Here is a 12,777-nt window from a genome sequence, read left to right as displayed (position 1 = left end):
TCACAATGCTGCTGTTAATGAGATAATCTATCTATCTCTCCTACAGCAGTCCCAGCATGTGTGCGTTAATGTTTACGGTCGGTGTGATGGTGATGATGTGGAGGTTCCCACGACGGCCATCCATCCATCCATTTCTTGGCACACACACGCACACACACACGCACAGGCCATATGGCCACCTCATACCCGTTGCATGCCTCCACTGTGATTTGGCATCCAGTAGGCCTTGATCCACCTACGGAGGCCACCTACTCTCACCCAAGAGAGATGAGAGAAATGAAGGAGTGGTGGCGGAGAGATGGAGTAGATGAGTGAACGTAAACGGAGAAATTAAGAGACTACGCAGAGACAGAGATGAAGGAAGCCATTTGGTACTTGGTTGGTGTTGTGGTGTTTGGTGAGCAGATGGCCGGGCTCGAGGAGGGGCGTGCCTTGTCCTCGCGACCCTTCACAAATCACACGGTTCTCCCCCGAGGGGCTCGCGACTCGCCGTTCAATAGGAATCAATGGGAATTACTTCGCAAGAGAAAGGGATGAATGGGCGGCGGGGCGCGAGACCTCTTCCTTTGTTGTTCCACTATGTGTCACGGAGCTCCTGCTCGCGCGCGCGTACACAAACACACACACATACACGCACACACACAGACAACAGGAAAGCACTTCAGTTAAACAATCGACCTCCAGTTAAACTATTTTTTAACCCCACACGTACACGCGTGCACGCACGGTCACGCACACACAAAGGGGGATCAGAAGAGGGAGGAGTTTCTACTTTCTGCTGTTTCCTTAAGACACAATTAGAGAAGCTCTCGGCATAAATTACGTTTTAGGGTAAAATGTTGTCTTGATGCTGGTGAACGATGGAGGGGGGGTCACTTTCCATGTAACCATGCCTTTCAGTCACGCTTTGCTGGCGTAATCGGAAAATGTGTGCCATGTCATGGTGATGAATGACTGATGGTATATTGGCCTGATACACAGAGGGAAAGAGAGCACCAGGGACCTCTGAAAGTCGGGATGAGTGTAAATAAAAGGCCTAGAGAAGGGGGGATTTTACGCCACGCCACATAGACGCATCACAGGCTATTAAAGGGGGTTGAAATCAACTGGCTAAATGAAATGAGCAGCTCTGAGCAGCGTCCTACAGCTAAACACACATACGGGTATGTGGAAAGATGGTGGCAGGCAGGGATAATAGCGTTAAAGCTTAAGGTTAAAGGCCTTTCAATCATTTTCAAGGGGTGTAAAGAGCATATCGCGGACACGCAACCACATCAGACATGTATACACTGACCCGGAGGGGAGAACCAAGCAGGGTCATCAAACTTGTGCATGGTGGCACTGCGGCGCTCCCGCAGCAGCCCGTCAGCGCCTTGCGCGCCTGACATGACAGGCCGAAAGTTGTGCATATGTTATCTGTGGAGTGTGAATGAAGGCCTTGTTTGTGTACCGCGGCAAACCAAAGCAGTAATGATATGCAGACGGAGTAGCTTCCATTAGAGTTTTTAATTAAGTCCCCCCCCCCCCCCCCCTTAAAAATCTCCCAGTGCGCGCGCCCTTAGTGCGCGCTACTGTCTGTAAACATTAGAAGAGGACACAGTTCTTCATTGAGTCTGACTGCTGCTCAAACCTCATTTAAAGGTTTTCATTTTTTTTGAAAATGTGGTGTTACATAAAACGGGCGGAACCTAAAGTGAATGAACTGAAATGTCCAAAAATAAATAGATAAGTAAAAGTCGGTATTTAGTCTGCCAAACATATCTCTCATATGTAACACCATGTACGGTACAGTAGAAGCTGCAATCAGTTTTTAGCCAAATGATTTTTATATAAACTTCTTTTATCTAAGTAAAAAGTATCAATGACATTAAAATGTCTTTTTCAACAGACTTCTGGCAAAGAGGGCAGCATAATTTTCAACAAACACAACATAACAGTTCAATAAGGGCTGGGCTGATAATAATATAGGTACATTAAATAGAGTAAAAATTGTGAAACATGTAATTTCTTTATTTTATGTATAATTCCTTCGTAAATCCTGTGGTCTATGTATCAATGTAAGTAAACATATTGGATATAAAATCACATCGGAAATCGTCTTTTTACACAACAGCTATCTTTGGAGCCTTTCATTTCTATCTATATTGCTTAATTACTGCTTTCCTGCAGGGTTGCTAATTTTGTTTTAGATATATATGTAATCCCGTGAGACATTAATGACTTGGTAAAGAATCTCAGCACAGTTGGGAATGCCAGAGATAAGCTCAGAATAAATCACGCCAACAAGTGCGCATTCTTGCCCACATTTCTCTGCGGATATACACACATATGCAAATTAGACAGTGGACCCTGCGCGAGTTGTGTTGCCAACCTGGTGTATAGCGAGCACACTCTCTGACTTACACTGTAGCGTGAATAGGGTGATGGTCTGCAGCATCTAATATAATCTGACTGTATTTCGTTAATATGATGTTTTATTATAAAACACATTGTAAGATTATTGTTTATGCACCCGGCCATGTTTTCCCCTTCGTTCTCTCTCTCCCTCTCTCTCTCTGGTGCTGTATTATTGTGGGAGAGCAGGTGCTGCCGTCCCAATTACCATACAGCTGAAAGCACAAAGAGAAAAAAAACTTTACTCCTAGTATGACTCCCCCCTCCCCCCGCCTCATATTCCCCCTCCTTTCCCCCATAAAGTCCCTTAATGACAGCCACGCGAGTGACACACCACCAAGTTTTGGTTTTTTTTGTTTTTTTTGTTTTTTTTTACTGTCTCTATCAAACTGCAAGTAAGGGAAATACACAGGCATGCCTACAAATACAGTTGGTGTGATCGCCTGAGGCCACTGAGCGCACTCTCGGAGATTTTTTTTATATTCTCGAGCACCTAAAACTGGTCATTATCCACTCAAAATGGTTCAAAATCTATTAACGATTAGAGGAAATCGATTGTATTCATTGAAAAATCGTAATGAGTTAAAATGAAGCTCTTTCTCGGTATCACAGCTCTAATATTCAATGCTGTTTTGAAGAAGAGACTCGTCAGTCACATTTTTATCAAGACGTGGGTATTAAAATAACAGCACACTTGGTGCAGCCTACATTAGGAAAACAGCAGCAATGTTTTTATAATGAGGGCGCAAGTGGGGAGAAAGGCTGTAGGTCTCTAAGCCAAGAAATAAAGATAAAATAATAAGAATAGAGCGACTTGTTTTGGGGGTGTGGCATTGTGAAAACCACGGCAGGGGTAACACCATAGGAATGCAGCGGAGCAGATGGTCGTTGTAACGCAGTTGGGACGGCTGGCTGGCCGGCTGGCCATCCAAGGAACGAGCCAGGCCAAACCTTTACCATAGCCCCTCAAATATAAGAAGTCATGGTGCGTCTGGCTGCACCATGTGTATAAATCGCTTGATGGAGGATTTTGTCCAGAGGTAAAATAATTTGTCGGAATGTAAATGGGCCCAGTGCGTCCTAGAAGAGGGAGGCATCGGGGGAAGCATGGGGTTGTTGCACATTTAACAGCTCACTAGCCATTTGGTCCATCCCTTTGAGAAAAAGAGAGGAGGGGGGCGGGTTTAGAAAAGTTGTGTGCACCCCCTACCTCCCCCTTCCCTTTCTTTGTGATGGCCCCTGGGCGGACTTGTGGTGGTGGTGGAGGGAGGGGAAGAAGAGGAGCAGAGGGGCTCATTTGCATCTTATTACCCTTCGCCTGCTGGCCCCGTATAAAACCCTGCACGGGGCAGTAGACCCATCAGACACACGCACTGCCACACCAAGGAAAACGGAGAGGACCGCAGATTTGTTTTCTGTGTTTATGATCAGCATATCATGATCAATCAAGTGGAAAAACAAACAAGCCCATCAAGAGTTGCTTCTTCACCGACTGATTGGAATTAACTCTTTCCATCAGGGATTTCATTCACGTTTCTTCGAGTGGATCAGTCTGCTGGGGATTACTTTGCACTGCAACAGCCTTTCTGTCACAAACTTTCGCAGTGTATTGGAAAATATAGAGGCGGAAGACAGACGCACCAAAAGGAAAAGTTTCACTACAACTTCCTCTTCCCACCCCCACTGCGCGTCAAAGACTCACCTTGACTGCGAGACACTGGGAAGGTTTTACAGGACTTTCTCCATGAGTGTTTGAGCCGGGCTGCACGGACTTGTGGAGCTTTCACTGGTTTTGAGGGGCTGTCAACACAATGGGACGCCTGTGTCTGCTCCTGGCTGTCAGTCTCACCGTACTCACCTGCCAGGTAGGTCCGATGAAAGCAAGCTTTAACATTAAAGGGTATTGAAATACCCTCTGCACATATTTTTGAATACAAACAGCTTAAGATTGATTCTCACGGGTCCTACCTTAAATACTCTCGATTGATTGATTACGCGCGTGTGTGTTATAGGTTCTGTGCTCGGGCGTGTTTGAGCTGAAGTTGCAGGAGTTCCTCAACAAGAAGGGGATAACTGGGAATGCCAACTGCTGCCCCACTCACCTGCAGGGCCAGCAGCAGTGTGAGTGCAAGACTTTCTTTCGGGTCTGTCTGAAGCATTATCAGGCCAACGTCTCCCCAGAGCCTCCCTGCACGTATGGGGGGACTGTGACTCCCGTCCTCGGCTCCAACTCCTTCCAGGTCCCGGAGACCAACGCGGACAGCTTCACCAACCCGATCCGCTTTTCCTTCGGTTTCACATGGCCAGTAAGTAAAAGCAGGACATATAATCGGTAATATTATTAATAATATTGTGGAAATAATGATAAGCTGCAGTCTAGAGCTCAGTTTTGTGCATTTACTGTTTTTGTTTGTTTGTTTGTTTTTTCGGGCCCAATGCGTCAATTTTCACTGTTGGTAATTATACAGTTACCCCCACCCCCGAAAAAAAAAAACTTGAAGTCGTAGTTTTGAGGTATTCTCTGTCCGATAAACTTTGAGTAATGAAGGGCCTTGACAGACTGAGATGTATTAGCTTTGAAGAGTGCAGAACGCAACAGATGCTCTCAAACTCCACACTTGTGAGGGTCTTTGTCAGCAGTGTGTGAGAGGGGCTATTGTAGTATTTCTGTGCTCTTTGGTTGGATAAAACGGGAAGGGGAGGGTGTGTGTGTGTGTGTGTGTGTGTGTGTGTGTGTGTGTGTGTGTGTGTGTGTGTGTGTGTGTGTGTGTGTGTGTACCAAACGTCTCTCTCCTCCGACCAGCCGTGGTGGGAAATTTAACATCCTCTGAGTTGGCACATCATTGGCAGCACAGCGTGAAATTCCGCCTCGTTTGGTTTTACAGCGGTGTCAGAGTGTGATATGGGCAGGGGTGTGAAAAGGGGAGCAGGTACCGGGCCTTATTAGGCACCTAATCAACACGAGAATTAGGCTGTGAAGTTTATTGGGAGGCCTGCTAATGGCCCGCCTGCTCTGAAGGGAGGGAGGCCTGTAGGCTAAGCAGCTGTTGATTCTCTCTCTGTCTCTCCTCAGGGGACGTTTTCACTGATCATTGAAGCTCTCCACACCGACTCCCTGGACGACCTGACAACAGGTGGGTGACAGCAAGAAAGGGCAGTAGTGTATCTCAAAGACAGAGCAGAAGGCAAATAGGTTTTCCTGGTTTTCTTTCAAATGTCAGGTCATCTTTTTTTCTTTTCAGCCATTTTTATAAGAATTAAGATCCAACTTTTTGAGGCACACACCTTCCCTTGAAAAGTAAATAAGGGTTAACCATTTCTAAACATCTGCTGATTGTAGTGTGGGGAATCAGCTAATACTACATCTCAGTGAGGCAAACGTCCAGTGTGTTTTTGATTACATAGCCATGTTCTTGCATAAAATTTGTGTTTTTGCATATAATGGCACAATTTCCTGTGTGGGTTCACTTGTCTCTTGATAATAGGCATTCTCAGATTTGTTTCTGTGGTGAGATTTACTGTTGTCATCTTTAAGCTATCATCTTATCATTGCACTGAGGTTTTATGGTGTAATCTGTCTCTATTTGGAAAAAACAGTTCACAAGAAAAGCATTGTTGCAAGCCAGACAGCAGATTTCACCCCTTGGCCTTTTATTTTTCACTGCATGACAGACTCATTTTCAAAAACATGTGTGGCTGTCATTCTGCAGGAGCGTAAGCACACATGCTTCCGCAAGACCTGAAATCTTTAGTAAACAAAGGAATATAACTGACAGCTTCATGTGAATGAAAGGGTCCTACCCTGTCCTACGCTCTGCAGAAAAGCCATGCTTCACAACAACATGTGACTCACAACAAGCTGTGTGATTTACTTTTTCAGACAACCCAGAGCGTCTGATCAGCAGGATCGCCACTCAGCGTCACCTCAGTGTGGGAGAAGAGTGGTTCAGTGATGTGCAGACAGCTGGCAAGACTGAGCTGCGATACTCTTACCGCTTCCTGTGTGATGAGTACTACTACGGCGAAGGCTGCTCTGTTTTCTGCCGCCCGCGAGATGATGCTTTTGGACACTTCACTTGCGGCGAGCGTGGAGAGATTATATGCAACTCTGGCTGGAAGGGACAATACTGCACTGAACGTGAGTGGTTTTGGTTTTAATCAAACAATGTCAGTAGGTCCGTATGGAGCAATGTGAGGAATATCCATAACTGAGAGATATAGTTGGCAAGCACAAACACCTTCAGGTTAGTGGTAATGCAGTAGTTAAAATTTCAGTCCAATGGCAGCTGCTTAGATAAGCTGAAGGAGTGGCACAATCATTAGCAGCAAGCGGTGATGTTTACACAAAGTGCCTGATTCCAAAATACTGCCTCACAAGTGAGACGTGTTAACACTAGTTCCGGCTTAGTCTGGAATTACTGCCATCTTAAAAAAAACAGTTCTTTAACTTTTAAAATGAAAAACACATAAGCTTTAAGGGGTTTTAAGTTTCTACAGTTTATAAACTACTTTTCAAAGTTAATTTTCCCAACAGTCATTTGCCTCTCTGTATTGTTTGGGGACTTTTTTTTTCACCTCATAATGCGGGGCCCGTGTGCAACAGGCGTCAGTTAGTTATCCCATAGCACCAGAGGCCTCCATTCTAATGAGCCGCAGTGGCTCCTCAGTAATTCACACGCCGCGTGCCTTCCATTAGACCACTGGGGCCTCCTCGCCCAAAACCTCCTCCCCGATTGGCCAAGTGGGGGTCCTGTATTGTTGTGGTTCAGGCTGTTGATTGGCCGAGCACGGTTGTGTATTGTTGTGGAGGGGGCAGCTGCTCGGTGAGAGGAGACAATGGAGCAGCTGTCTGGTGGTTAGTTCCACACAGACCAGCTGGCCCTTGGGGGAGGAGGAGGAGGGGGGGGGGGGGAGTGAGGAGAGACAGGATGAGCAGAAGAAGGGAAAGGATAGGAGAGGAAGATGAGAGGAGGGGATAGGTGGATGGGAGAGTAAACGAGGAAAAAGGAGGATCAGAAAGAAGAGGGAGGGATATGGAAAGAGAGGGGCTGAGGGTGAGAAAAAGGACTTCTGACCCACAGTCAAGGGGAGAAAGGAGGCTTTGTGTGGGAGGCTTTTGTATGGGAGAACAACCATGTTAAAAGAGAGGGCTTGTTGGCTGCATCCCCCTCGTTTGGTGACCAAAACTGACGTAGCTCCTTGTGTGGGTATTAAGGCCAAAACGGTAGCATTTTCAACAACTTTTGAAGCAATGAAGAAACCAGCAAATGTCAGCCTGTTCACAAGAGTGACCCAGTGACACCAATTACCCTCCAAATTTTACTCTTTTGCATTATAAGTGCTAAGAAGACCTCCAGAAGACATTTAACCATAAAGACTGGTGGATTAAGCCTCTTAATAATAGAGAATAAAAATACTCTAGAAACATGCCTGAGCAGGTGAACTTATTCGGCAGACAAACATGGCACCAGACAAGATGAATGACTCCACCAAATAGATAAGAAGGCCTGAGGGCCAACCAGATGGACTGTCAGACAAGCTGTCAGTGACTTGAAAAGGAATTAAAGTGATTGGAAGATTGATGGAGTGCAAACACGCCTCATTTCCAGTGGGTTACCTAACCGTGCATGTTTACTCTCTTTAGCAATCTGCCTTCCTGGATGTGATGAGGAACACGGTTTCTGTGATAAACCAGGAGAGTGCAAGTAAGTCCAGAAAAGCATTTTTAAGTTTCCATAAATTAATATGACAGCGTTTCCATATATTTTCTTCTGTTACTATTAGTGTTAAATAACTGTCGTGTTCACAGGTGTCGTGTGGGCTTTAGTGGGCGTTACTGTGATGACTGCATCCGTTACCCTGGCTGCCTCCATGGCACCTGCCAACAGCCTTGGCAGTGTAACTGCCAGGAGGGCTGGGGTGGGCTTTTCTGCAACCAGGGTGAGTTTACTGACACATTTACTACATGCTTGATTCCCGCTTGGACCCTCTTTGCTTTAGGTTTAAAGTATATTTTTTGTAACGGTTTGTTATTGTTCGTGTTTCCAGATCTGAACTACTGTACACACCACAAACCCTGTCTTAACGGAGCCACCTGCACTAACACTGGCCAGGGCAGCTACACTTGTTCCTGCCTACCTGGATACACAGGCGCCAGCTGTGAGATCCAAGTCAGTGAATGTTCCGGAAGTCCATGTCGCAACGGAGGCAGCTGCACTGTGAGTATCACAGGAGAGGAAGACAGAAAGAGAGATGATGTGGAAACAAGAAACCTGTGTGTGACTGTTTACATTCTTTCCAATATAGGACAATGACAATGGATATAAGTGCACATGCCCACCTGGTTTTTATGGTAACAACTGTGAGTTAAGCGCCAACACCTGTGCAGACGGGCCTTGCTTCAACAGCGGACATTGTGTCGACAATCCGGAAGGTGGCTACTTCTGTCAGTGCCCGACAGGATATGCTGGCTTCAACTGCGAGAAGAAAATTGACCACTGCTCGTCCAACCCCTGTTTAAATGGTACATTTACTGATTTTAACTTCACCTAAACCTACAATTGAACCCAGGGTTAAAACATCCAGAGACTAATCACTGGTCTTTCTCTTAATCCCTCTCCCCTCTGCAGGTGCAGAATGTGTGGATCTGGTGAACTCCTACCTCTGTCAGTGTTCTGAAGGGTTTTCAGGTCCTAACTGTGAGGAAAGCGGGAGTAGCGTCTCTGGATATTGTCTCTCCTTCCCTTGTCAGAATGGTGGGACATGCCAGGAAACAGGAAGTGGCTACACCTGTAGTTGCCCCCCAGGTATGACAACTTTTGACAAATTTGTTGATGTTTACATGAATTTTTATGCAGCTTAGTGTCATTTTCTCAGATTCTTAAACCATACCATTTTCACAGGCTATACTGGCAAAAACTGCAGCTCCCCTGTCTCCCGATGCAAACACAACCCCTGCCACAATGGAGCCACCTGTCATGAGCGAGGCAGCCGCTATATGTGTGCCTGTGTGCCCGGCTATGGCGGTCACAACTGTCAGTTCCTCTTACCAGAGATTGTGGATCGACCCGATCGAATATACTCTGGAAGTGAAAATCCTGATGATGAGGAGGATGACAATGGAGGATTCCCTTGGGCGGCCGTGTGTGCCGGCGTCTTCCTGGTTCTTGTGATCTTGATCGGATGCTCTGTGCTGGTGGTCTACATTCGGGTAAAACTGCAGGAGCGGCACAGTCATCACAGTGACAGTGTCCACAGTGACAGCCACGAGACCATGAACAACTTGACAACCACCAACAACTGTCTCCGCAGCGACAAGGAACTGGGAGTTCTGATGACAACATCAGTTAAAAACACCAACAAGAAGGCAGATTATCATTCGGATCTCACTGGATCTCTTGGAGGTCTGAGTGGAATCGGTGGGCTCAACGGAACAGAGAAGAATGGCTTTAAATCTCGGTACCCTAGCGTGGAGTACAACCTGGTCCATGAGCTTCAACCTGAGGAGTTGCCACCATGTAAAGAGGAGGGTCACCAAGAGCCAGAGGCCAAATGTGAAATGCTGGATGAGTCAGATACAGAGGAAAGATACAGGAAGAGGAAAAACAGGTACACAACCAATCAAAATACATTCTTAATGGTTGGAATTATTTCATGCAGATGTCCCCTTAATCACTGTGAAAGCATTTGTTGCATGAAGAACAGCATTTCAGAATTTCTCTGTCCTCTTTTATCCCACAGTGATGCATCAGAAAAGAACCCTGTGGCCGAGTCACCGAGCTGCAGTGAAGCAAAATATCACTCATCCACCGATTTGAACTGTCACGCAGCGAGCGATCTTAAATATCAGTCGACCAGCGACGTTAAATTCCAGTCAACCAGTGATGTTGAATACAACGATCCCAGTGACAGCAGGTACCAGTGCACCAGTGACACCAAATACCAGTCTGTTTACGTCATATCAGACCAGAAAGATGAATGCATCATTGCCACAGAGGTGAGTACGCAAAAATAGACCCAAACGCCCATAACACACACAAAAACTGCAGTTCCAAAGACTGACTTTGTCCCTTCTGTATTACAGGTATGATACCAGTGAAAACCAGGTGGTGGTCCACATACACCAGCCCTGAGCAGTAGAGCTCAGCTTGTCTCCAGGAGGTTTTACTCCTGCTGTTTGCTGCTGTTCCCTCGGATTTACCAGAGGACTTTGAGCCAAGGTGCTGATGAGCCCACTTGGCAAGGACTTAGTACTACGGTAGTACTACGGTAGTACTACGGGTGAATTCTGGATATTTCTTGGATGGATGTAGGTCTAATGTTGACTCAACACTACGGACGGAGTACCAGGAGGCAATGCGAGCGCTTGTACAGACTTTGTACAGAAACAGCGCTGGCTGAGTACTTGTCTAGTCCAGTGAAGACTGTTGGCAAACTGATGAAGACGTCTTCTGCAGTTCAAGATGATTTACTGCTTGTAACAGGATGAACTCCAATCAGTGGAATATGGACTTGTATGTCAACAGTTGATATTGTAGTACCATGGGGTACTGATTGAATGAACAGTGAAGTACCTTTGGAGTACAGAGAATTTTTAAAGTACTGTTGTAGTACTGTTATGTGCTGTGTTTTACAATGCAGTGTAAAATCTGTCATGGATAATGAGTAGTTCGAGTTCTGTGCAGTGCTGCAGAGCAGAGAGCAGAGTTGTAGAAACATTAAACTGCTACAATCTATTCATTAAATATAAATCACAGTCTGAGCTTTCTTGACACAAATAAAACTGTGGGACTACTTCTGTAGCAGCTCAACAGCTTTTCCTCTGCAGCACTGACAGAAACAATGCTGAGCTGGTTCTCAGCACAAACTAAAGAACTAAAGACTCCAGTAGTGACTGCAGATCGATCCAACATGGATTCTGTTGGGCCATACTGGCCTCTGACCCCTGAAAGTTGTGACACACAGGGAAATGTTTTGGGCAGAGCAACTTAGGAAACACTTTTGGCATTAGAGGACGAACCAAGAAGAAAAAATCCAGATGAAAGAACTCAAAACAAACATATTTAAAGTTTAGTTATCAGTTCGTGTATGATTTCTGTTTGAATTTGCTGCACATCCCTTTCCAGAACATTTCCAGAATTTTGTGAAATTGCATCAGCAGCTCAAATTGACAGTTTGGTCTTTTTCTTCCTGACCTCTAGTGATGCTGTTGATTTTTCCAAGTAGGCTGAACTTTAAAGGACTCGTCTCAACTGCCAAGACCTCATTGCACTATAGACGTGAGCGTGCATGTGTGTGAGACAGCACGAGTGTGTGGTTGTATGTGTGTTTGTGTGTGCATGTAGGAGAGTTCACGCCTGTGTCATTGAATGCACTGCTCACTTCCACTCCCTTCACTCTTCCACTGTTAGCCAGTTCAAGGACACCATCACCCTGCCTGCCATTGGTTGAGATCATTTGTTTTTATTTTATTTGTTATCTAAAGAAAGCTGTATTCTTTTAATTTAATTATGTAATTATTTGTGCTCCATTTCATTGTGTTTTTTTTTTAATTAATCCTGTTATAATTTAAGTTGGATTTTTTTTTTTTTTTTTTTAATCTGGCAGATAATGTATGTATGTAAGTATGTATGCATGTATGTGTTAGGCACTTGAGACCACTGTGACTGTGTTGTATTTAAGAGAAAATCTGATGTACAGAGCCTGTCATTTTTAATACTGGAAAAAAGGCGCAATATTTTTCCAAAATAAAAAAAAAAAAAGGAATGAAATATGGCACATCTGGTGTTGAATGCTTGTTTTTCCCTTTCTGCTTAACAAGGGATTATGAGAAGTATGCAACATGCTCTTAAAAGCTGTGTAAATTAGCAAAGCATGAATACTCGCCCGTTCTTACATTTGTAGGTTATTTTAAAAAAAGTAATCTGGAAAATTGAAGCTGAGGGATTTGATGTCACTTAGTGATACTATAAGTGTTTTGCGTGTGTGTGTGTGTGTGTGAGAGAGACAGAGAGAGAGAGAGAGAGAGTGTGTATGTGTGTGTTTGTCTGACACAGCAGAAGACTGTCTCCTTGTGGAACCACTAAATGAGACAAAGACACACCCCATAATCATAGAACGCTTAGCTAGCCTCCTCTGAGGCCAGACCCATCTCCTTGTGTGTATTGTAATATGTGCGTGTGTGTGCGTGTGTGTGTGTGTGTGTGTGTGTGTGTGCATGAATGAAAGAGAGAGGGATTGCATATGTGCATGTGTGTATTTACTTTAGTCTGCATCTTTCTGTGTTTCTGAATTAATGTTTTTTTTTCTATGCTCCTCAGAGTCCAGGACTATTGGTGTGTGTGTGTGTGTGTGTGTGTGTGTGATCTTGTTTTAAGCACAGGG

The 12,777-nt window shown here is 45.0% G+C and overlaps 1 protein-coding gene across 1 annotated transcript; it reads left to right on the top strand.

The window, feature by feature from the left end:
- The first annotated feature begins 3,785 nt into the window (after positions 1-3,785).
- dldh (dihydrolipoamide dehydrogenase) lies at positions 3,786-12,120 on the top strand. Its single transcript, XM_085452586.1, has 12 exons — positions 3,786-4,259; positions 4,407-4,700; positions 5,468-5,528; positions 6,275-6,532; positions 8,039-8,099; positions 8,204-8,334; positions 8,443-8,612; positions 8,701-8,917; positions 9,024-9,200; positions 9,297-10,002; positions 10,135-10,390; positions 10,478-12,120. The coding sequence occupies exons 1-12, from the start codon at positions 4,206-4,208 to the stop codon at positions 10,481-10,483; spliced, it is 2,391 nt and encodes a 796-aa protein (XP_085308712.1). The 5' UTR covers positions 3,786-4,205; the 3' UTR covers positions 10,484-12,120.
- Positions 12,121-12,777: the final 657 nt, after the last annotated feature.

Source organism: Copadichromis virginalis, linkage group LG1 (assembly GCF_057382275.1).
Source record: "Copadichromis virginalis isolate Kocher_CV1m ecotype Utaka linkage group LG1, C_Virginalis_male_GT1.1, whole genome shotgun sequence".
Taxonomy (NCBI): domain Eukaryota; kingdom Metazoa; phylum Chordata; class Actinopteri; order Cichliformes; family Cichlidae; genus Copadichromis; species Copadichromis virginalis.
This window is presented reverse-complemented; position numbering and strand designations above follow the sequence as displayed.

Coding starts and splice junctions, on each gene's coding strand:
- dldh (XM_085452586.1), top strand. CDS start 4,206: ATGGGACGCCTGTGTCTGCTCCTGGCTGTCAGTCTCACCGTACTCACC. Junction 8,613..8,700: donor GCAACGGAGGCAGCTGCACT/GTGAGTATCACA, acceptor TTTCCAATATAG/GACAATGACAATGGATATAA. Junction 8,918..9,023: donor GTCCAACCCCTGTTTAAATG/GTACATTTACTG, acceptor TCCCCTCTGCAG/GTGCAGAATGTGTGGATCTG.